General features: G+C 43.3%; 1 protein-coding gene across 1 annotated transcript in view; it reads right to left on the bottom strand.

Annotated features, from left to right (window-relative positions):
* The window catches only part of LOC122805455 (REST corepressor 2-like), an 858,342-nt gene extending 832,659 nt beyond the window's left edge, over positions 1 to 25,683 (bottom strand). Inside the window, exon 1 of the mRNA XM_044075623.1 lies at positions 25,526 to 25,683. Coding sequence (XP_043931558.1) covers positions 25,526 to 25,678 — 153 coding nt within the window. The 5' untranslated portion in view covers positions 25,679 to 25,683. The remainder of the gene's footprint in view (positions 1 to 25,525) is intronic.
* Positions 25,684 to 26,246: the final 563 nt, after the last annotated feature.

The raw sequence follows: 26,246 nt of genomic DNA, 5'->3' as shown, positions 1-26,246 counted from the left end.
CCCTGGCTGTAAAAGATCCCTGATAGCCAAGAGGGCATTCTGCACAGCTAACATCTCTTTTAAACTGATCTGTAGATGCTTCTGATCCTTTGTCCAAAAACCTTGCAGGCCTTTCCCCTGCAAGTGGGCTCCCCATGCATAATCCGAGGCGTCCGTGGTTATCACTTGGTAGGCTGGAGGTAGACTGAAGGCTTTGCCTTTGTTTTGAAGACATGCCATGGCCCACCAATGGAATTCCTTTTGCAGGCAAGGCAAGACAGCAATCACTGTTTCCAGACTGTGACAATGCTGGGACCATACACTTTTTAGGTACCACTGTATCTTCCTCATATGCAGTCTTGCATATGGTATGAGTAGGATGCAGGAAGCCATGTAACCCAAAGCCAGCAGGAATTTCCTTGCAGTTAGCGGAGACATTAACGCCAGGCTTTTGAAAGCTGAAGCCAGCTGTAGTTGTTTTTCTGATGTCAGGAATGCCATCTGGGTTGCTGTGTCTAAAAGAGCACCCAGGAAAGTTATCTGTTGAGTGGGTGTCAAATTTGACTTTTTTACATTCACAGTGAATCCCAAGTACTTGAGTAGATTCTGAACAAATTCCAGGTGCTGGAGTAAAATGTCCTTGCTGTCTGCTTGAATATGGCAGTCGTCCAGATAAGGGTAAATTTGAATTCCCTTGAGTCTGCAGTAAGCTACTACTGGTCCCAGGCACTTGGTAAAGACCCTGGGCGCAGTAGACAAACCAAAGGGCAGCGCAGAGATTTGGTAATGTTTCGGGCCTGCCTTGTACCCGAGGTATCTTCTGCACTCCTGTCTGATAGGAAAAAGAAGTTATGTACTCACCATAACGTTCCATCTGAGTAGATACTTCATTTGTCTGCAACCTGTGGGTGTCGGATCCGATCCGGCAGCTTTCCAAGCTCCAAGATCTGAGCTCCTAGCTCCTCCCCCTACCCATAATCCCCTACTACCAACCACATTACCTCAGATCGTTTTTTTTGCCTCACCAACTTGAGACAAACAAACTCTGAATGATCAGAAAAATTCCCGACAGGTTCGGGGGATGGCAGGGGGGGTCGGTTGCAGACAAATGAAGTATCTACTCAGATGGAATGTTATGGTGAGTACATAACTTCTTTATCTGAAGTAGTTACTTCATTTGATCTGCAACCTGTGGGACAGAGTCCCCAGCTAACCTACAAGAACCTGGGTGGTCCTTACGGAAGGATATTCCGAAAGCACAGCGGAGTCAAAAGAAGCCCTACTCCTGGAAATCATATCCAGTTTGTAATGAGAAATGAACGTAAGAGAAGAGGACCAGGTAGCTGCTGAACAAATATCGTCTACTGGAACCCTAGACCAAAAGGCTGTTGAGGTAGCTACAGATCTAGCGGAATGAGCACGGAGGCCAACCAGAGCTGGCTTACCAGATGAAGTGTATCCCAGCATAATGCACTGACAGATCCAATTTGCTACAGTCACTTTAGCAATTGCCTTGCCCATGGCTGACTTTGCATAAGAAACAAACAACTGGTCCGACTTGCGAAACTCTCTAGTCCTGTGCAAGTAAAAACGCAGTTGTCTGTGTACATCCAATTTGTGCAACGTGTATTCACCTTTGTTGTGAAAATTTGGGAAAAATACAGGAAGATTTATTGATTGATTAATATTTGATTCTGTAGCCACCTTAGGCAAGAAAGACAGATTAGTCCTGAGGGACACTCTATCCTTGTGAAAGATAAGGTACGGAGGTTTGATACACAGAGCTTGTAATTCTGAAACCCTCTTGGCTGAAGTAATAGCCACCAAGAAAGCAGTTTTCCAAGATAAGAACTTCAACGGAACCGAGGCCACAGGCTCGAAAGGTGGTCTCGTCAAGGCTTGCAAGACCAGAGTGAGATCCCACGAGAGAACCACAGTCTTTACAGGTGGTTTCAAAAGAAAACCGCCTCTTAGGAAGGTTTTGCACAACTTTGTAGATGCCAAGGAGCCTATGCCGTCCCCCACATGAAAATGGGAGATGGCCACCAACTGCACCTTGACTGTGGAAGCACTTGCTCCCTGCCTAAAAAGCAGGGAAATGAAGTCCAGAATAGTCGGAATAGGGACAGTAAATGGGTCCAAGTCTTTGTCTTTGGCCCAGATGGAAAAACGTTTCCATTTACTGTTGTAAAGTTTTCTGGTAGACAGTTTATGAGCCGCCACCAGAATGGCCTTAACGGGGGGATGAGATACCGGGAGTCCTAGCCATTAATGGAACTGGATCAACCAAGCAGCAAGTTTGAGATTGACCAGGTTTGGTGTATGGCATCTCGCTGGATGCAAGATTAGGTCTGGACTGGGATCCAGAATCCATGGAGGAAGCCACACTGTGAGACTGCAGAAAGGGGAACCAGATCTGTCGAGGCCAGAATGGGGCTATGAGGATAACTCTGCTCCCCACCAGACAGGCTTTCTGGATGAATTTCATTCATGAGTGGGAGGGGGGATAAGCATAAAGGAGTCCGGGAGGCCAAGCATGGACTAGAGCGTCTCTGGGGGTCTCCCCTCTGGGGGGGAACTATCGCAAAGTACTCGCTGCATTTTGTATTTAAAGGAGAAGCGAAAAGATCGCAGCGAGGCTGACCCAATTTGTGGAAGATCAGCTTCGCAACAGACGGATTTAGAGACCACTCTTATGGAGTGAGGAGCACTTGACTTAGCTTGTCCGCTAATATGTTGGACCGTCCCGGAATGTGCGTTGCTATCAGAAAGTGGTTGGTGGAAATTGCCCATTCCCACACTCACATGGCTTCTCGACACAGGGGATAAGATCTGGTCCCTCCTTGTTTGTTTATATACCAGACTACTGACATGTTGTCCATCTGGATTGCAATAGTCCCTAGGGGGAAGAAGGCTGTGGAGAGCTTGCAACGCCAAAAGCACCGCCCTCATCTCTAGGACACTGATATGCAATGCGGTCTCTAGGGAAGTCCACGTGCCTTGAACGGATCTGCCTGAACAATGCCCCCCCCACCCGAGGCGAGAAGCGTCCATGGTCAACGTGGTTTCGACCAGGGGGAATCACAAAGGGCCTCCCTTCTCCGAGTTCCTGTGCCTGTAACCACCACAGAAGGGAGTCCCTGCACACCCTGCTCAGGGGTATTGGCGTGCATAACGGGTGGATCGACAGGGACCATTGGACTTGAAGGGTCCATTGTAATATGCGCATTCGCAGACGGGCATGAAGAGAGAGACCGATCGCTGCTGACATAGACCCCAGTGCCCTCAGGACTAACTCCGTTGGAGGAGTAGGGCTCCGAAGAAGGGCCAACACCTGATACGACAAGCTGTTCAGCCTGACTGAAGTTAGAACAACTCGGGAGATTCATGTATCTAACCTGGCCCCTATGAATTCTAGGGCTTGAGTGGGGCACAGGCAGGATTTCTGCTCGTTCACTGAGATGCCTAGGTTGTGGGCCAGAGACAGAGCATAATCTCTCGCCACACAGAGCTGATGCCTGTTGGTCACGGTGAGGAGTCAGTCGTCTAGGTAAGGGAAGACCTGAATGCCCTGGAGTCTCAGGTGGGCTGCAACCACTGCCATGACCTTGGTGAACACTCTGGAGGCTGAGGTGAGGCCGAATGGAAGAACCCTGAATTGATAATGACTGGCTCCGAGCCGGAAGCGGAGGAACCTCCTGGATAGTCTGTCCATTAAGATGTGGTAATACGCATCCTTGAGGTCGAACGAGCACATCCAGTCGTTCTCCCGCAGAAGGGGGAGAATTGAATGCAGAGTGACCGTCCGGAACTTTTCCTTGGGTATGAACAGGTTCAGAGTGGAAAGGTCTAAGATGGGTCTGATGTCCCCCATTTTCTTTGGCACCAAAAAGAACCTGGAGTAATAACCCAATCCAGACTGATCTGGGGGGACGGGTCGGATGGCTCTTTCTTAGCAGCTTTGAAATCTCCAAAGCCACTGCCTCCTTCTGATCTGGTGGGACATCGGGGAGACGTCTGGGTTTGGAAGGAAGGTTTATGAATGGAATGGAGAATCCTCTGGATATCATCCGGAGCACCCATCGATCTGTTGTAAGGGACTCCCAGTTTGTTAGGTGCTCCGACAACCGCCCCACGACTGCCTCCAGAGAGGGACAGTCGGGCAAGCCCTCAGGGCTATTGCGCAGGTCTGTCCGAGAAAGGTTCTCTAGACCCGAAATTACGCGCCCCCCCCCCCTCTGCCTCTGGGCCGGCGTCCACCTTGTCCTCCTCTGCCTCTAGAGGACGAGTGGTCCGCAGCAGGATGGGATTGCTGAGACTTACGGAACCACAGCTTCTTTTGTCCCCTCTGATTCCTGGAGAAGGATCTTTGGGGATTAGATAAGCGGACTCCGACGGCAGACAGCGTCTTCCCATCCTTTTCGCTTTGGACCAGCATGTCGCGAACAGTTTTGCCAAACAAGGCAGAACCGTCAAAAGGGGCGTTCGCGAAGGATGCCTTGAAGGAATCCGTGAAGTCACACAGACTGAGCCAGGAGAGACGTCGCAAAACGACCCCGGCTCCGCTAGCTCTAGCGGCTCCCTCCGTTGCATGGGAGAGAAGCCGCATAGATGTATTGGAGATGGATTTTAGAGTGGCCATTCGAGTCTCAAAAACCTTCTTGTCTGGGACCGACATGGACTCCGGGGGGGCTGCAGCGTATTCCTTAATCAAGTCTCGTTGTAGCCTAATGGTATGTGCCATATAGTTCAGCGCCCTTATGGAAAAGGTTGCTGAAGCAAACATCCGCTTCCCAATCCAGTCAAGCACTCGAGATTCCTTATCCGGCGGGTGAACCGAAAAACTCTCCTGCGCGAGTTCTTTCTTGGTGGCCACCGCCACCAACATAACATCAACGGGGGTTCCTTTGGCCCAAGACGGTCTATCTGTGGGTGGGCTGAGGACTATCGGGGAGCCTAGGGATTGGCTCCACGGTGTCGGGCTCCTTCCAAGCCCTGGTGGTAATTAAGTCTACCAGGGGGTCGGCCGGAGGGGACACCCAGGAGGTAGATGGGCCTGCCTCAAAGGCCTCCACGAACACGGACTCATCAAGGGAGGGCTTTTGGGCTGACCACCCCCCTCTGATATGCAACATTTCCATGATGTCTCCAAAGGAGACATCTTCAGGGGGTGACCTTGGGGAACCCTCCGTATCATCTAAGTCTGTGTCTGGTAACGGACTCGGGGGAGTCCAGGTGCCTCCTTTTGCACCGATGTTTCCGAGGGACCTCCTCGGTGGGACTGTCCGAAGAGGGCTCGTCCACGGGTTGTTGTTCTTCCACGGGAACTAGCTGGAGGGCTTGGGCATGCTGTCCCGATGGACGGATGATGGCAGACAGACCCTCATACAGTGGGGGTACGGGTGGATCCGAAGCCCAGGTCGGGGATCTGGAGGACCTTGACAGTACCCTCTCCACTACCTCAAAAGCCAAAGGAGTGCCACTCTCGCCAGCCTCTGAGAGCAATCTCCTCGGATCCGAGGAAGGGATCGGGGTCGGAGCCGATGCAGTCGGCGCCGAGGCAGAGGTGTGCTCAGACGCCAACAGCGCTGAAGACACAGCAACTCCCTCGGATCCGACGCTCAGCTCTCGGCCCCGAGAGCTCGGGTCTGACAAGCTCGAAGGTATAGTCGGCGAAGAGACCACAGCTATTGGCGCCAATTCCCCGGGTCCGAAAGGGCCTGGATCCGATGACTCCGACACCCGAAAAAGAGCCGGAGAAGGAGTGATCGGGGCAAATATGGGGGCCGCACTCCCCCCCAGAGGGGGGGGTGAGGCAAGAGCATCCCCATCTGCATTTGGGTCTGCAAGAACCGACGCATCATCCGATCCATATCCGCTTCGGAGATGCTTCGGGTCGACCTTGATGAAGTAGTAGAGGCGGGCCGGGAGGGCCGCCTCGAAGATCTCGAGGGAGACCTATCCTCCTCCTCCGGCAAAAAACAGGGCGAACGACGCAGAGAGGAGTGGGATCCGCAGACCCTCGAGGGGGACTTAAGCAGTTTCACTGGCGGAGCCAAAGGATGAGATTCAGCCCGCCTTTTGTGGGACTTATGTCCTTCCTTATCCTTGTAGACACAGAACCAAGGAGGGACCAGCACACACGACAGCAGATGTAAAAATAAGGATTTTATTGCGAGGTAGCTAAAAAGCTGCCTGCCATAAAAGTAACAGACCGGTTTCGGCTTGAAAAGCCTTTATCAATGTTATATTTTCTTTTCAAAAAGTTGATTTCCAAGACAACATCACATCCTGGTACTCTTTATATACATTTCATTTAAAGTGGTATACTCCTGCCATAGGTAGACAGGCTGATCTGACACGGTCAAAACTTGGATCATCTAAACACCAGTACAAATGAATAAGAAATTTAATAAGACACAGAGATCTTAAGAATATTTTCTAAGTCCCTATTAAAAATAATTTAAACTAATAATTAATTGCAAAAATGCAAATATAATATGCAAAGTCAAGAAAAACGTTGTATCTGGCCATGACTCAGCTATAAATCTGTCATGTATAATTTGGGCTTGAATGAATGACCATGTGTAACATGAAGTGTGTCTCAATACCATGAATGGTACAAGTACGTACAACTAACACAAAAATATTTTGAAAATTAATAAAATTATTGCCTAAAGGTACCTTCATGTACTTCGCATTCATTCAATCCTGGTTTGAAAAATGCACCAAGATTTGTAATCCACTTACTTTCCATATTGTTTAATCTAGTGTGCCATCCCATCTTAAAATTCCTGTGGAATTGAATTTTGTCTATAATAATAAACCTGAAAGAGGCACCTGTGTGGTTTTTACTATGTTTGTATAGAGTATTTGTTACTCGTCTATTTCTGATGGAGCTTAAATGTTCACGGATTCGTATTCTGATGGGTCTGGAGGTCTGACCAACATAAAAGGCAGAACAGGTACAATAGGCCAGACAAATAACCCAATCAGAGCTGCAGTTTGCAAAAATGTTAATATTGTATACCTTGGAAGTGTTTTTGCTGGTAAATTCCTTTGTTTTACAAATGTGCTGGCATGCACAACAATGTCCACAAGGATAGCAGCCCACTAGAGGGTCCCCAAAAAGTGTTGTTTGTATTGTAGAAGGTGGTGTGAATCTTTTATAATGCGTTAAATGAGAATGGATGGTACGCCCTCTACGGTAAGAAAAAGCACATTCATCTGGGAGAATGTCATTAAGAAAGGAGTTTGATTTTAGTATGTCCCAGTGTCTACTAACGATCTGTCTAAACCTAGATGTATTGTTGCCATAAGTGGTGACTAATCTAATGGGTTATTGACATTGGATTCCATCATCCTCTTGTGATCTGTTATATTTCAATAATTCCGATCTTCTTTTGGTCTTAGTTTGGGTCATCGTGTTGGTTAGATGTTCCAATCTATATCCTCTATCAATAAATCTTGCTGTTAAATCCTGTGTTTGTGCAGAATATTCTACATTTGTGAAGCATATTCTTTTAAGTCGCAAAAATTGAGACTTTGGGATGTTGCTGATGATGTGGCGAGGGTGAGAGCTGGTGGCATGAAGTAAAGTATTATATTGTGGAAATTTTCTATGTATGGATGTAGCCAAGGTGTGGTTAGGCAATCTTTTAATCGCAACATCCAAAAAGACTATTTCGTGATATCCAGTATTAGCTGTGAAATGTATGTCAAAAGCCTTATTGTTAAGGTATGCAACAAATTTAGATAATTCATCCATACCAGCCCGCCACACCAACCAGCAATCATCCAGATATCTCCACCAGATATCCAAATTATCAATATGAATATTGTGTTGAACATCATATATGAAGGCCTGTTCAAAATATCCCATAAACAAATCTGCGTAAATCGGGGCGAAGGATGCCCCCATAGCTGTACCTTTAATTTGCCAATATGGATTGCCTTCAAAATAAAAAATGTTTTTTTGTAGTACGTATTCTGTGAGTTTAATCAAAAAATTATTGAATCCAGTGGGATATAGATTGGATTTGTTTAGCCAGTAAGTCACCGCCATTATACCGGCCTTATGAGGAATACTAGTGTACAAAGAGGATACGTCCAATGTGCATAACAGCCAATCCTCTTCCAACTGAGAGTGTTCAATGATGTTCAGAAACTCTGTGGTGTCTTGAATACGTGATCTGACCATACTAAGTAGTGGTTTCAGATGTTCTGTGAGAAAAGCAGATAAGGGTTCTGTAAGTGATCCTCGACCTGATACTATGGGTCTGCCTGGTGGATTGTGTAGATCTTTATGTATTTTGTGGTTTGTAGGCCCCTTCACTAAACCTAACACTTTTTTGTGTTACGAACAGTTTGCCTTTCTCAGTCAGCTAGGTCTCTGTTAAACTTGTGTAATTTCTTTTTCTTAAGTTGCTCTTCTATGCTAGCCAATTCTTTAGCTAGTTCCGATAAATGCCCCTGATAATAATCTGCAGTGGAGAAGATTTCAGCTTCCGAACAAGTACTTTGTATTTCTGTGATTAATGTTTCTATAGTTCTTTCATAATATTTAGAGAGACTGTCTACAAAAAGCATTGATGCCTGATGCTGTGCAGTGGCCCAATCTTGTGGTAATTGGTTATCAATGTTAGCCACCAATGGTTGCAGCCTAATTCGAAGCCCTTTGGGTGTAATATCTTTTATTTTGTACGCTTTAAAAAGCTTCAGGTGCCATATGTTGGTTCTGAGAGTTTTCATTTGTCTACTAAGTTTAGAAAAAACAGAACCACATTTGTCTCTGGTATCAGTTGGGGTACACACACACACACACACAGAGACCCCCCCACACACACACACGCGCATACAGAGACCCACGCGCGCACACACACACAGAGACCCACGCGCGCGCGCACACACACACAGAGACGCACGCGCACACACAGAGACGCACGCGCACACACAGAGACGCACGCGCACACACAGAGACGCACGCGCACACACAGAGACGCACGCACACAGAGACCCAGCATACACACACACAGAGACACACAGCGCACACAGAGACCCACGCGCGCACACAGAGACCCACGCGCGCACACACACACAGAGACCCACGCGCGCGCGCACACACACACAGAGACCCACGCGCGCGCGCACACACACAGAGACCCACGCACACACAGAGACCCACGCGCACACACACAGAGACCCACGCGCGCGCACACACACACAGAGACCCACGCGCGCGCACACACAGAGACCCACGCGCGCACACACACAGACCCACGCACACACACAGACCCACGCGCGCACACACACAGACCCACGCGCGCGCACACACACAGACCCACGCGCGCACACACAGACCCACACACACAGACCCACGCGCGCACGCACACAGACCCACGCGCGCACGCACACAGAGACCCACGCGCGCACACAGAGACCCACGCGCGCACACAGAGACCCACGCGCGCACACAGAGACCACACAGACAGACACACAGAGACACACACACAGACAGACACACAGACACACACACACACACACACAGACACACACAGAGCCCTACACACACACACACAGACACACACAGAGCCCTGCACACACACACACACACACAGACACACACACACACACACACACAGACACACACACAGACACACACACAGACACACACACAGACACACACACAGACACACACAGAGACACACACAGACACACACAGACACACACACAGACACACACACAGACACACAGACACACACAGACACACACACACAGACACACACAGACACACACACAGACACACATAGCTTCAGAGATTTATGGACTGGTAGCAATAAGATATGAGAGTGCTTGCTTAAACAGAGATTTCTGAAACACACAGCTAGCGCTTGCTAAAATAGAGATTTCTGAAACATACACATGGAGCTGCAGAGATTTCTGTAACGGAGCGAACTGGCAGCAATAAGATTTCAGAGTATCAAACGGAGACACACATCCCTAAATTGCCACGCAGTTCTGCTCATGCACTGAATAGACAGTTCTGCTGCACTTACGAACCACACTCTGATCTGCTTAAAACAGATTTCTGCCACTGCTGCTAACCCACACATACAATAAACTTGGGCCGTAGCAACAGTTCTTCTCTTTGATAGCATACATTTTTTTTTCTTACCTGGAGGACCTGCAGCATGAAGTTGGGTAAATAACAGTCCAACGACACTGATGTCATTCATGCACGCCCCTTGTAGGCTGGTGATGCGTGGTGATGTTAGCAATAAATTTAAAGTTGTAATACAAAAATAAATAAATCAAATCAGGAATTAAAGGACCCACTCGGAAATTTGTGGCACCCCAGTACTTTGCTCTCAAAACCGGTAAATACCAAAGAATTCGGTATGGTTGAGAGGTACAGCTGATGTACAACCATAGCACCTCATTAGAAAGGGATTGAAAAGAAAAAAAGGAAGACACAAACAACACAGAAGGGATTAACTATGAGCCAACGTGGAAAACCATGAACAATGAGTCAGCAGTGTTAACCACTGAGCTAACTTACTGCAAAATACAAGTAAACATGCATTTTCCTGCAGTCTTATCTCAAGCAGATTTCAATGATTCTCTCCTACAACACACTACAGAATGAAGAGAGGCTGCATTATATAACTGATGGTACAAAATATTAAACTCTCTCAAAGTAAAGCTGATCTAGCGAGTTAACATACACAACGTTTCCTCCTGGAGCAGCCCATTTAAAATACCACTGTAAAATTATTGACAATTAGTATACACTCACTTCTTCTCCTTGGTCTGCAAATGCTACAAACTACTATGAATTAATGACCTGCAACAGTTTGCAATTAATTGTTTAAAAGCATACTTAAACCATATGTCCTTCACAGCAGTCCAAAAAAGTACAGTTGTGTACACTTACCATAAATGTAGATGTTCGAGTGTATTCACTGTTGCAGTCATCACATTTGGGTTATCTGCCTGCAGGTAGCCCTCAGCCAGCCTGAATACCAGAGTCTTGGGATTTCTATGTCGGATGCTGTCGCTTCTTCCATGACATCAGGTCGTCGGGGGTATAAAACATGCAGCAGACGCCATTACATCAATTTTTCTTGCCCCAGATGTCAGGTGCTCCCCAAAATAGGAAGCAATTGTAGATTGGAACACCCCAGCAAAAATCAAATACACATAGTATAAGATATGCCAAACCATAAAGGACAGTTGAAAGCAAAGACAATCAGGGAGATGGAGGGAGGGTAACCAGGACTGCAACAGTGAATACACTCGAGCATCTACATTTATGGTAAGTGTACACAACTGTACCATGTTTCTTCGTGTTTCACTGTTGCAGTCATCACGTTTGGGTTGATTCCCAAAGCTAAGGATGGGTGGAGGTAGATTAAGAAGCATTATGCCTGGCAAGACTGCTGTGGCAAATCCGGCTCTGGATTTAGAAAAGATAGGCAAGTGGTAATACTTGGTGAAAGTGTGCACAGAGCCTGTAAGACTGCTGTGGCAAATCCGGCTCTGGATTTAGAAAAGATAGACAAGTGGTAATACTTGGTGAAAGTGTGCACAGAGCTCCAGGTCACAGCTTCCAGGATGTCCCTGGTAGGGACTCCTCTGACAAATGCAGTAGAGGTAGACGTAGCCCTAGTGGAATGCATTCTTATCCCATGTGGGGTAAGTTTTCCATGGTGCTTGTAGCAGAAATGGATGCAGTGTGCTATCCATTTAGATATGGTTTTCTTTGAAAAGGCCTTCCCCTCTGCCCCTGCAGCAAAGCTGACTAGCAGCTGGTCAGATTTTCTGACAGGCTCAGTCCTGTTCAAATAGAATCTAAGCTGTCTGTGCACATCTAGAGAATGCAGTATCTTTTCCCCTTTATTTTGAGGATTAGGGAAAAAAGTAGGCAAATGAATGGACTGGTTTAAAGCCGCACTAAACACCACCTTCAGCATAAAATATGGGTTACTCCAGAGGGAAACCCTGTCTGCATGGAAGATAATGAAGGGTTCCACTGCCATAAGGGCCTGCAGTTCAGACACTCTTCTCGCCGAAGTGATGGCTAGAAGTAAAGCGGTTTTCCATGAGAGGAATTTCAACTCTGCTGTAGCAGTCGGTTCAAAGGGGGGGGGGGGGTGCAAGTTTTTTCCAATATAAAGTTAAGGTCCCAGGCTGGAGTGGGAGCTCTTAAATTTTTGGCCCCTCTAGGGAACTGTTTTACCAGAGGATGAGAGAAGAGGGGTGGCTCAGTATTATAATGAGCTGAGATAGCAAAGGAATGAATCTTAATTGAAGAGAAGAACAGGCCCTTGTAGAGCATTTCTGTTAAGTAATCTAGTACAAGAGGTAAGCTGGGCACAGTTATGCCCATCCCTTGAGAATGGCTCCAGGAACAGTATCTTTTCCACTTTTCTGAATAGGATTTTCTAGTACTAGGCCTGCTTGCCTCAAGAATGACATCCAGCACCTGCTTACTGAGGGTTGCCACAGGTGAGCTCAGGGGATTAGCCAGGCTGCAAGGTTCAGGATCTGAAGCTGGGGGTACAGAATTTGCCCCTCTGCTGGGACAGCAGGGAAGGGATGTTCTTCGTGTTTCACTGTTGCAGTCATTACATTTGGGTAATCCTGCTGGCAGGTTGCCCTCAGTCGGCCTGAATTCCAAAGTCTTGGGTCCTGCGTCAGCCGCTGTCACCCCTTTCCTGACATCAGGTCATCAGGGGTATAAAAGATGCGGCCGACGCCATTTTCTTGTAGCACTGTCAGACTGCGCAAAAGAAGATACCAGTGCTGGCTTGGCCAGTCTGGTGCAATCAGGATTGTCCGTGGCTTGCCCCGTTTGAACTTTAGTAGAACCTTCGAGAGGAGAGGCAGAGGAGGAAAGGCATAAATGAGAGGCTTTCCCATGAAAAGGATAGGGCATCCACCTGCCAAGCTTGGCTGCGGGAAGATCTGGTGCAGTATTTGTTCAGATGATAGTTCTGAGGGGAAGCAAACATGTCCACCTCTGGTGTCCCCCATCTGTTCCCCCACAAGTTTGAATATTTTGGGTTCCAGTTTCCATTTGTGTGGATCCATGAGATTTCTGCTTAAGTCGTCTGCCAGTGAATTTAGTTTGCCTGGCAGGAACTGAGCTTGTAGGTGCACTTGGTTGCTCAAGGCTGTATTTCACAGAACCATGGCTAGTCTGCAGAGAGGGCAGGAATGTGTTCATCCCTGCTTATGTACCACATAACTGTGGTGTTGTCTGTCTTTACCAATAATTGTCCTGGAAGAATAAGGCCTTTGAAGGCTGTCCGAGCATTCTGTACAGCTAACATTTCTTTTTGATTGATATGCAGGTGCATCTGCTTTGGGTTCCATTTGCCCTGAATGCACTGCCCTGCCATGTGAGCCCCCCATGCATAGTCTGATGGGTCTGTTAGGGTATGGGCGGCAGGGGGTAGAGTGAGAGAGAGTCCCTTGTTGTGGCTGCAGGCCTCTGCCCACCAAAGGAACTCTGCCCTTAGACATGGAATGATGGGAAGTATTGTTTCAATGTCCTGAGAAAGTTGACACCATAGACTTTTTAGATACCATTGAAGTTTCCTCATATGCAGTCTTTCATATGGAAATAACAGAATGCAAGAGGCCATGAACCCCAGAGCTTGCAGTATTTTCCTTGCAGATAGCTGGGTCTTTGTGGCCAGTAGGTTGAAGTAAGTAGTCAAATAAATGTTTCTCTGGGGTGAGGAATGCCATTTGGGAAGTTGTGTTCAAGCTTGCTCCCAGGAATACAATCTGTTGGCAGGGTACTAGGTGTGATTTATTTTCGTTGATGGTGTACCCCAGTGAAGTTAGAAGTCTCTTTGCAAATGCCAGTTACTGTAGTAGCAAGTCCTGACTATCCAGCTGAATCAGGCAATCGTCCAAGTATGGGTAAATCTGAATACCTCTCTGCCTGCAAAAAGCAATGGCTGGAGCTAGGGACTTTGTGAATACCCTGGGCGCAGTAGAAAAGCCAAAGGGAAGTGCAGAGAAAGTACAGTTGTGTACACTTACCATAAATGTAGATGTTAGAGTGCATTCACTGTTGCAGTCATTACATTTGGGTTATCTGCTTGCAAGTAGCCCTCAGTCGGCCTGATTATAAAAGTCTTTGGTCCTGTATCGGTTGCTGTCCCTTCTTCCATGACGTCAGGTCATCAGGGGTATAAAACATGCAGCCGACGCCATTACATCAGTTTTCCTTGCCCCAGATGTCAGGTCCCCCCCTAATGGGAAGCAATTAAATATAAAAGTACAAAGATATACCTCCAACAAAAAAGCAAATACACCAAAAAGGCTTTTAAGCATAGTAAAGGAAAGTGGAGGTATAGCCAAAACAAATTAGGGGGCTGGAGGGAGGGTAACCAGGACTGCAACAGTGAATACACTAACATCTACATTTATGGTAAGTACACACAACTGTACTATGTTCTTCGTGTTTCACTGTTGCAGTCATTACATTTGGGTAGATTCCCAAAGCTATGGTTGGGAGAAGGAATTTAGATAGCATTAGGGCCAGCTATAAGGCCCTGCAAGACTGCAGTGTCAAAGCCAGCTCTGGATTTAGAGAAAATTGGCAAATGATGATGCTTGGTGAAAGTATGTATAGAACTCCAGCTAGCAGCTTCTAGGATGTCCCCGGTAGGGATGCCTCTGTGAAAGGCTGTAGAGGTAGATGCAGCTCTGGTGGAGTGAGGTCTGATCCACTGGGGGATAGGTTTTTCATGGTGCTTATAGCAGAAATGAACGCAATGGCTAATCCATTTAAAAATGGTTTACTTTGAAATAGCCTTCCCCTCTGCCCTTGCAGCAAATGCCACCAACAGTTGTTCAGACTTCCTTTGAGGTTTAATCCTGTCCAAGCAGAATCTAAGCAGTTGGTGCACATCTAAGGAATGCAGTATTCGCTCCCCTTTATTCTGTGGATTGGGAAAGAAGGTTGGCAAATGAAATCACTGATTAAGAGCCACACTGGATATCACCTTGAGCATGAAGGATGGATTGGTTCTGAGGGACACCCTGTCCGCATGAAAGATGATGAAAGGCTTCACTGCCATAAGGGCCTGTAATTCAGATACCCTTCTAGCTGAATTGATTGCTAAAAAGAAAACTGTTTTCCAAGAAAGAAATTTTAAGTCTGCAGTAGCAGCTGGCTCAAAAGGAGGTAGAACGATTTTCTCCAAGACAAAGTTAAGGTCCCAGGCTGGGGCTGGAGCTCTCCTGGGTGGTCTCAAATTTTTGTCCCCTTTGAGGAACTGCTTGAGCAGTGGATGAGAGAAGAGGAGATGTTCTGTGTTATAATAATGAGCTGAAATGACTGAGGCATGGATTTTAATGGAGGAAAAAGACAGGCCCTTGTGAAGCATCTCAGTTAAGTATTGTAAAATCTGAGCTAAATTGGTTCCAGCACAGAATCTTTTCCATTTCTCAGCATAAGATTTTCTAGTACTAGGCCTCCTTGCCTCTAGGTTTGCTGAGGGATGGTAAAGGAGAGATTAAGTAATTAGCCAGGCTGCAAGGTTCAGCGTTGGAAGCTGAGGGTGCAGAATCTGGTTCTCCTGCTGAGACAGCAGGGAAGGAGTCTGAGGCAGGGCCATGGAGATGACCGTGACACAGTGCGCAGAAGGGGGTACCAGTGTTGGCGCGGCCAGTCTGGAGCAATCAAAATCATCCTTGGTTTGTCCTGTTTGATTTTTAGTAGTACGTTGGAGAGCAGATGCAGAGGGGGGAAGGCATAGACTGATAGTTTTTTCCAGCTGAAGGACAGAGCATCCACTTTCCAGGCTTGTTTGTGGGGAGTCCTTGTACAAAATTTGTCCAATTGGTAGTTCTGGGGAAGAGGCAAACAGGTCTATATCTGGGCTCCCCCATTTTCTGTCAACATGTTCAAAGTCCTTGGTTCCAGTTTACACTCATGTGGGTCCATGAGGTTTCTGCTTAGTCCGTCTGCCAGTGTATTTCATTTTCCTGGCAGGAACTGAGCTTGTAGGTGCACTTGGTACCTCAAGGCTGTGTTCCACAATGCCATGGCTAGTCTGCAGAGGGGGTAAGAATGTGTACCCCCTGCTTGTTTATGTACCACATAAGAGTGGTGTTGTCAGTCTTCACCATTAGTTGTCCTGGAAGAATGTGGTCCTTTAAGGCTGTCACAGCATTCTGTAAAGCTAACATTTCTTTTTGATTGATATGCAGGTGCATTTGACTTGGGTTCCATTTGCCCTGAATGCACTTCCCTGCCAGGTGAGCCCCCCATCCATAGTCTGATGTGTCTGTTAGGGTTTGAGCGTCAGGGGGGTGGTGTAAAAGGTAGTCCCTTGTTTTGGTGGCAGGCCTCTGCCCACCAAAGGAACTCTAGGCATAGGCAAGGTATGATAGGAATCATTGTTTCTAGGTCCTGAGAATGTTGACACCATAGGCTTTTTAGATACCACTGTAGTTTCCTCATATGCAGTCTTACATATGGAATTAGAAGAATACAGGAGGCCACGAACCCCAAAGCCTGCAGTATTTGTCTTGCAGAAAAGCAGGGTTTTGAGGCCACTTGTTTGAAGTAGGTTGTCAAATGAATTTGTTTCTCTGGTGTGAGGTAAGCCATCTGGGAAGTTGTATTCAAGCTTGCTCCCAGGAATATAATTTGTTGACAGGGTACCAGTTGCAATTTCTTTTCGTTTATTGTGTACCCCAGACAAGTTAGAATCCTTTGTATAAAGGCCAGATGATTCAAAAGTATGTCCTGGCTTTCTGCCTGAATTAGACAATCGTCCAGGTACGAGTATATTTGAATATTTCTTTGCCTGCAAAATGCAATAACTGGAGCTAGGCACTTTGTGAATACCCTGAGCGCAGTAGATAAGCCAACAGGCAGTGCAGAGAACTGATAGTGTGTGTAGCCTGCTTTGAAGCGCAGGTATCTTCTGCAAGATTCCCTGACTGGGATATGCAGGTATGCTTCTTTTAAATCTAGTGTTGCCAACCAGGCATCTTTGCCTAGCATAGGAAGTAATTGGTGAAGAGTCAGCATCTTGAATTTTGGAATCTCCAAAAAGGTGTTTAGAGTAGACAGGTCCATGATAGGACACCATGAATTGTCTTTTCTGAGTACCAGGAAAAGTCTCAAGTAGAAACCTTGTCCCTTTTCCTCTTCTGGTACCAGTTGAATAGCCCCCCATGCTTAAGAGAGAAAGTACTTGTTTTTGGGCCTCTGCCCACTGATTTGGGGGTAGGTCCGGCCACCCGCATGGTGTTGGCAATACGTGGAACTGAAACATGTATCCCTGGGACACTATATTTAAAACCCATTTGTCCTGGGTAATGAGTTCCCAATTCTTTGCATGAAGAGCAATCTTTCGCCCCAAAGGGGCAGTTGATAAGTGCTTGGAAATTTTAAAAGAAAGACATTGAGACAGCTTACTATAGGGGGGAGTCTTATTATTCCCAGATTTGGAAGTGGAGGCCCCCACTGCTTAGTTATGTGTGTCCCCTGGGACTGAAACCTGGGTTTTTTGCTGTAACTGGGTTTGGTTTGAGAAGACCTGGAAGGGGATGGAAAGGACCAATTCTTAGAGGGCCAGTGCCTACTAAATCTAGGAGGCTGAACTTGTAAAAAAAATCTAACAGTTTGCATAGATTTAGCTTTATCTTCCATTTTTTTTTAAGAAATTCCTCAGCTTCGTTGCCAAACAGGCGGTCCTGATTTAATGGAGCATCCAACAATTTAGCTTTAACATGATCAGGCAAAGACTGCTCCTTAAGCCAAGTATGCCTTCTGAGCACAGACCCAGTAACAGCAGCCCTGCAAGAGGCCTCTAATCAATCAAAACCACATTGCAAAGTATATTTTCCAACTTGTTCAGTAGACTGCATTAAAGCCTGTAATTCTTTATTTTCCACACAGTCAGGAATCAACATCATTTTCTGTTTAAGCAGTCCAATAACATGTTGCGGATACTTTAACATATGGAACTGGCAGTTTAAAGCCCTAATGGCCAAGGTTGCATAAGTGTAAACCTTCTTACCCCATCTATCCAGCGCCCTGTAGTCGCTATCAGAAGGGGTAGGATTTTTAGCAATAGAAGCCTTAATGCCCTTGGGCCCCTGTGAAATAGTCTCTGGATCTGCAATAGGATTTTTAAAAAGGAACTTGTGGAACTCGGGGACCCTGTAGTATTTTGTCAGGTTTTCTGGGAGCAGGAGGCAGGGAATCAGGGGCCAAACTGGATTCCAAAAAAGCATCAACAATGTCTAGTACAGGAGGAATATCTAAAGGCCTAAGCTGAGGTAGGAGAAGGAAATCCCTAAGCCTCTTTTTTGAATCAGGAAAATCTTGGCCTTCCCAGTGGAAATGCTCACTTAGAGTATGTAAGGTTCCCCAAAAGAAAAATCCTCAGGAGGGGAAGCAGAGAGAATCGAGTCCTCTGCATTAGAATCTTCTTAAGCAGATGAGGGCAAATCCAGATCATCAGAAGAATCAGAAAAAAACAGAATCCTGATCAGAAGATTCATAATCAACTTCAGTCCTACGTCTCTTAGAGGGGGGGGGGGTTGGCTAACCCTGATTAGAGTTATTAGATCTTCAGCCATTCTTATTTGTTTTTTAGGCATAGAGGCCTGAGCATGTGGCCTGGGCATCGGTTTAGGCCTATGTAAAGAAGGATGCGATTTAATATGCAAGTCCATAGGCCTGAATGGCTGCGAAAGCCCCTCACTGAGTACCAGCGAACTGGCGACTGGCTTAGGAGAAGCATAGTCGGCAGTTTTGGACTTCGGCGGCCTGCCTCTGTCTTTATCTTATGTTTTTTCAGAATCCCGGTAGTCTGATGGCTAACCAACGACATTTCCGGATAATTAAACCGAGAAACGAAATATTTGGAGGCAAAAATATACAGACGGATAGTGCGCTGCCCTCTGTGTAGTTTATATCTGCAGTTTTCATTTTGCCTGCTCAAGTTTTTACTTTCAGACCACTGGGAACCATTGTAGCAATTTATTATTACCCAGAGGGTCCTTTTTCAAAAGCGGCTCCCATTGTTCCCACATGAAATCTTCCCTCTTGTTCAGAGTAACATAAGATGCCCGATCTAGCTCTGCGCTATTAGTTATGCTCGCACAAGTCTCATTTAACCATCATGATTAGTACTGCGGAGGGCTCATGCATCTTACCACAATGGTCTTCTTTTTGATCAGTTACCAGCTGATCTAGGTGCCTTAAATTAACGGATTTCAGCATTTTTTCACAGAAGAGGATCATCATTTATGCGTGCAGAGTCACACGATAATTGACCTAACAGCTTACACTTGATTTTCTTAATTTCAAGCTGGTCTTTCTATCATCACTGATCAATAAGTGTTTTTTTTTCTTTTTTTTTTTTTTGTGTTGTCCAGTGCTTCAATGATTACATTACCGTTTTAAGGTCTCCGGCTTTCATGGAAGACAGGATCTTCTAATGCTGTTAAAATTTGTTTGGTCCATGTCGCTTCTACATGGTGGTTCTTCAGCAACCCTCCCAGTGACTCCTTCCTTACTGGTGTTATTTGGATACCCAGTATGCTACTAATATCTTTTGGGTCCTAACTGGTATTAACAATCTCTAGCCATTCATAGCGAGAGTTTTCAAGTGAAGATGTTTTGGTGCATCACCCATCAAATACTTTTTTTTTTTTTTCCTTTTCACTTTGAACTTTTTGACTTACCAACAGCTCTTTCCTCTTCAATAAGCATCGGTCTAACTTAACAGATGCTAATTGAAAGAGACTGGTTTTAGTCAGTTTAGAGTGTTTAAACTGTTTTGTTGTGTTCATATTCCGGCATGTGCTTTTAATATTGCTGGATGTACAATTATAATATGATTTTTATTAGATTTGCTAAATAATCTTCTGTTATTGTACTATTAGTCTGTTAACCAGGTTTTTCTTACCTTTATATACTCACTAAGACGTGAATTTTCTCTCACAGGTAACTCACCACTCACTACTTCCCTTTTCATGTCTTATCTTTACAATATTTAAACATGCTTTTAACCACCTTGTGATCTAATAATTTCTTCTTTCTATTCTTCCCTCTCTATCTTATATTTTACATTAATAATGCTTTAATAATTCTTCTAGTTCTGTCTCAATGTTGTGGCACACATAAATGCGCATTGTTGAAGCTTGCTTTGTGATTTTTGTGTTTCTTATAAAATTAAGTCATTTTCTATTCTTATTTTAGGTTTTCTACCCTAGCTGTTTTAATCTCATTTATAATTATAACAGCTCTTTTTCCATATGCTAATCGGTGTGTGTCATTATTCTTTCTTTCCTGTTCTCCTCGCATTAAATTCTACCTTTATACCGCTACTCCAATTTTGTCTATCCTAACTATTCTTTGGATGCTCTTAGTGCATTATTATAGGGTTCTAGAACGATTAGATTTTGGATGATTATTTTCTTGTACATATGTATAATACTGTTAGTAATTTTTGTTGTTTATTTCGAGTCAATACTAAGGTTTTTTCCTCATAATATGTTATTATTATTAGTTAAAAAATCAGGTCGTTATTTTAAACTTTCTGGTATTCCTTCACTTAAGGGGTTTGGGTGGTTAGGCACCGGGTTACGTTTGAAGGAATACCATGCTTCATTTCTCATTGTGTGTATGTCTTCTAAGGCTGGAAGTATTAATAGGATCTCCATCACCCTACTACGTCCATTTATACCCATTATTTATTTATTTATTTATTTTCTTCTTATGTTTTTTTCTGATGCCATATTTGTACAAGATAATGAACCATAGTCCAAGTATATTAACCTCTAAAAGTTAGTACTTATGGCTTGGTTCATAGAGTCCTGGAACATTAGAGGCCTACAAAATACAGCTAAGAAATGTCTCCTACTACATCTATTGTTTAAATCTCAAGCAAATATCTGTTTTTTGCAGGAAACACATATGCTCAAAGAAGATTGGATGAAAGAAATTAAAAGGAAATGGATAAGAACTATTATTGCTGCTGGAGATAGTTCTAACTCTAAGGGTGTTGCCATCCTAATAAAGAAAGAATTCCAGGGGATAATAAATGAGGTAAATTCAGACAAAAATGGCAGATGGTGTTATTTCACATCCAATCTTCCGAACTCTGCCAAACCAGTTATTTTTTTAAATATTTATGGGCCTTGTTCACAGCAACAAGTCTTCATAATGGAGATGTACAATATTATTTACACATTTCAAAACTACCAAGTTATTGTAGGCGGTGATTGGAATGCAGTCCTAGACCCTATGTTAGACCGTACAAGTAAATCCTCATCTTATAATCTCCAAGCCTCCATAGCTCTTGGAGAATTAATATCTGACTTCAACCTTACAGACATAATATCTTTTAGTGAGTTCTCAACTAAAGAAAAAATTTACACATATTATTCGAAGTGTTACAACACTTGATCACGTTTGGACTTCTTAATCTCTGAATCCCTATCAAACTTTAATTTAAAGTTCTCCGTATATCCTAGATTTCTTTCTGACCATGCAAAAATTTCTCTTAATATTACATTCACTTCAAGGAAACCTTTAAATTCTTTATACAGTAACTGGACTCTAAACAATAACTTATTACATAACAGTGACATAATTCAAGAAACGAATGAGATATTATTAGACTTGGATACCAATCTTGAATACTTAAATATACCAATGGATATCCAATGGGCGGCTTGCAAAGCCAAATTGAGAGGTTTCTTGATAAGCAAGGCTTCATTCTACAAAAAGATTAATAAAGTAAAGGAGCTTAATCTAACCCTAAAACTTTCTACTTTGGAAAAGCAACAGAGGCTAAACCCAGATCCTGCTTTAGACAAACTGTTAAATGATACCCACAAAGATCTATTAGAGCTACACCAACAGAATTATTCTCTGCAAGAACAAAAACTTATTGCTACGTACTCAGAATGGGCACAAATTCCATCTAAGACCCTTGCTAGAATTATAAAAACAAGTCAATATTCCCCTAGAATTTCTATGTTACAATACCAAAATAAAATTTATAAATCTGACTCGGAAATATTACAGCTATTTCATTCTCTTTACTCTGTTTACCGTAATAAGATTGCGAAATCCTCTAATCCGCACACGGTAAACTTTCTAAACACTATTAGATTCCCCTCCTTAAATGAAAATCAAAAGTCCATGTTGTCTGCTCCATTGGAGCTTGAAGAGATCCAACAGGTCATTACTAATCTTAAATTAGATAAATCCCCAGGCCCTGACGGGTTCACCACCAATTTCTTTAAAGTTTTTAACTCGACAATTTCTCCTATTCTTTTAAAGATATTCAATTTTATTATAAAAAATGGGATCTCGGATTTACATTGGAATACTTCGAAAACCATCCTGATTTTAAAAAACAAACACAAAACTGATCCCCACAACTACAGACCCATCTCTTTAATAAATGTTGACAAAGATTTTATCTGGTATATTAGCCAACAGACTTAAAAACATTATGCCCTTTATAATCTCTTCAGACCAGGCAGGCTTTATGAGTCACAGACACACCTGGGATAATACTTTAACCCTAGATTCTTTACTCCACCTTACAAAAAGACAGAAACCCGATTTATGCCTTAACACTAGATGCCTCAAAAGCTTTTGACAGAGTAAATTGGGACTTTCTGTTCCTAACATTAACTCACTTTGGTATACCTAAAGCCTTCTCTGATATGATTAAGGTACTTTACGAAAAATCCTCCACTTTCATATATGCTAATAAAAGCATATCTAACCCAATTAAGATTACAAATGGGACGAGACAAGGATGCCCTTTATCCCCATTTCTTTTTAATATCTTCATCGAACCACTTTTCCTATATCTTGCTCAAAACACTCATCATACAATCCCTAAAATTCTAAATACTAATATAATGTTTTCTGCATTTGCTGACTATCTTAACCTATACTTTCAATACCCTAACACAGATCTGTGTAAAATTATAAAAACTACTGACATTCTCTAAGGCCTCTGATTATCAGATTAATCATAAGAAATCACATATTTTCCCTATTAATCCAACAAACCACAAAACTAATTATTTTCCTGATTCTTCTTTTGGTACAACTTTCAACCTCAAGTATCTGGGCATACATTTTGAACATAATCAAGCCTCTATGCTTCAAAATAACTTTCTAAAAACCTGGTCCAAAATTCTCCAAGACCTCCACAGATGGAAACTATTAAAACTATCCCTGTTATCAAAAGCCGCGATTGTGAAAATGAATGTTTTGCCCAGACTTCTCTACCAATTTTATGCCTCATATCTTACTATTCCAAACACCCTGTTCTCCAAGATAAATAAAGAATTAGCCAAATTTATTTGGTTTCCTAAGTCAGTTAGAATATCTTATTCCAAACTTTCTTACCCTAAGTCTAAAGGTGGCTTAAACTTGCCAAACATTCACCTCTATTACATGATTATTTGTGCAAATAGAATTTTATCTATCTCAAAACTTAACCCAGATACCTATAACTCGTCCCCTTTATGGATGAAAATATTGTATCAGCACATTGTCATCAACAAAATTAATCCTAAATCTCTCCCATTTCTTTCCCTACCTGCTATTAACAAATATAACCTATCCTGTACTCTAAAACATAAAATCAGACTATTTCAAAATCTGATAAAATCTATCAACTTAGAAGAAACTCTCCCGTATCTTCAACCTTTGCATCTCAACCCCAATTTTAAAATTAACTTGATGATTGATCTCTCTGATTTCCCACTTATTAAAGGTATCTTAGTTTGGGATCTTTTTAAATACAAAGACAAATTCCTTTCTGATTTACGAATAATTTTTAAAGTCAATAATAAATACACAACGATTTTACGCCAATTAAGAGAACTAATTTCTTCTAAATTTATAAATCCCAAAGTCAATTCTCAGGATATCTCCAGACTTTGCGAGGTCTTATCTGCTATCTCAAGTTCCGAGAAAATGCTATCCAGATCATATGCCCTCATAAATTCCATATTACATAATTCGGTATGCCTTTTTTCAGATTACTGGGATAACTAAGGTATTCGGTTTACAGAAGAAAAAAAAATATCTGCCATAAAATCTACTTTAGAGTTATCCCCTTTCAAAAAACTCATCTACACACAATTGATGATCTATAATAACTCCTACTTTACGCCTTCTAGGCTTAACAAATTTGACTCCAAAAATTCCCCTTCCTGTACTTGTTGCTCTTTCCCAAAGGCGGATATTCTGCATATATTCTGGTTCTGCAAACACACCCACAAACTTTGGTGTTCCTTAAATGTTCGCCTGGAGAAAATGGGATACCACAAATCCACCCTCTATTGGGAAACAGCGATACTTCATATATCTAACATGAAGTTACCCAAGTTAAAACTTCATGTTCTTATTATTCTCTGCTCCCTTACTAAATTGTATATTACGAAGAACTGGTTGGACCGCACCAAACTTTGTTGGAATGGTTTCAAAGAGATGGCTTTGAAGTACATTTCAGCACACAAGTTTATAACCAAAGGACCTAGGAAAAAAGTCTACCTTAAAAGAGTCTGGAATTGTCTTTTTGATTTAATTTTATGTGATTAATTCTACCTCCAGCTTAATTCTGACCATATGGCATCTGCCTATTTTTGGGTTTTATTTGGAGATCCACTGTTATCCCTTATATTTCCATTTATTCTTCTAACCTTTTCTCTATATTACAGCTTTTTAGTCTGTAAATATTGTACATAGTTGGGTTTTTATATTGTTATTGTGTTTTCTGCTTAGGCCATTTATTTACTTATGTATACAATATTTTTCATGCATAGACTGTGCATTTATTCCTCTTTTCCTCTGTATTGTTCTATTACTGTGTTACAAACTTAATAAAAAGTTAATTGATAAAAAAAATAAAGCACAAAACCGACAGCAAGGTACGTCATGGTCAGGGCCTAGGGCAAGGAATACAGTACGAATGAAAATCTTTATGAGGTATTTGCTTTCCACAAGTAATGCAATTATTAACTTTTACTGACATCGGTAAGGATCAAGAAAAAGTTTCCCCAAAGGGGTACTTAGCTTTAGTTGAAGACTTCGGTTATGAAACTCGAAAACGAAAATTTCAGGAGTCAGCCGACTGGCAATTGCGAACTGCTTCTGCGTCGGGCACTGCACAGCAGGAAAGATTGATGTAATGGCATCGGCTGCATGTTTTATACCCCTGCTGACCTGATATCATGGAAGAATCGACAACATCTGACGAAGTACCCAAGACTCTGGTATTCAGGCCGGCTGAGGGCTACCTGCAGGCAGATAACCCAAACGTGATGACTGCAACAGTGAAACTCGAAGATCAGCAACTCTGCTTTGAGATAGGAAATTACACTGAGCAAGTGAGCTTTATGCTTTCTCTTTTTTTGGAAAAAAATCAAGTTTCATAAGTGGTAAAGGCAATAAAGTCTAAAGGCCATTTCCCAGATTATTAAACACATCTCTAATGATAAAGTATCTTTACTGGCTTACCATCTGCTGGATTCTTTGAAAGGACTTTCCATGAAAGCTGAAAGCTTGTTCAAATAGCACCCTATCTTCCAAGGTCCATTCATCTGGAAATGGAGTGAAGTTGGCCAGATCAGCTAGTGACTTCTCCACATCATGTTTATGCCACAACAACATTCCTAGAGCCTACAGAGAAAGGCACATATTAGGAAATGTGTTGTGAACATACTTAAGCAACGTTGTTCAATTCTTGTTGCAGATAGCACAATACTACCTCAGAACCCCAGGGGGGGAAAAAAAACTTTCAGATATACTTTCTAAAGACCATCTGTGTCCAAAAAAAAGCAAAGACTGGATTTTTCAATAGTTAAACTGTGCAGTATCTAGAACTGCTTGTAACTGTTCCAACAACTCACTTCAACTGAGATGTTCTTCATGAAAATGCACTTGTAGGCAGAAAGCATGTGTGTACATTCACCAATACAAAACATGAATAAAAGCCAAGAGAATAAAATTCTCACTCACTACCTGCCAAAGCACTACCGAAGAGAAAACATACAAAATGAAGGAGAAAATAGTTAGTTTAAAAAGTAATTCCATATGAGTAGACTGGCAAGTGATAAAACAGGAGCACCTACATGTAGGCACAAGATTCCAATCCATTTCACTGCAAACTTTTTTCCTTTTAAGTAGTTTCCGGCCACTGCTCTATTTCACCTTGAACCATGTATGGAAGCACAGCAGG

The sequence above is a fragment of the Protopterus annectens genome, chromosome 6.part1 (genome assembly GCF_019279795.1).
Source record: "Protopterus annectens isolate FY-2018-M chromosome 6.part1, PAN1.0, whole genome shotgun sequence".
NCBI lineage: Eukaryota > Metazoa > Chordata > Ceratodontiformes > Protopteridae > Protopterus > Protopterus annectens.
Note: the sequence above shows the minus strand (reverse complement) of the source record. Positions and strands in the feature narration are given on the sequence as shown.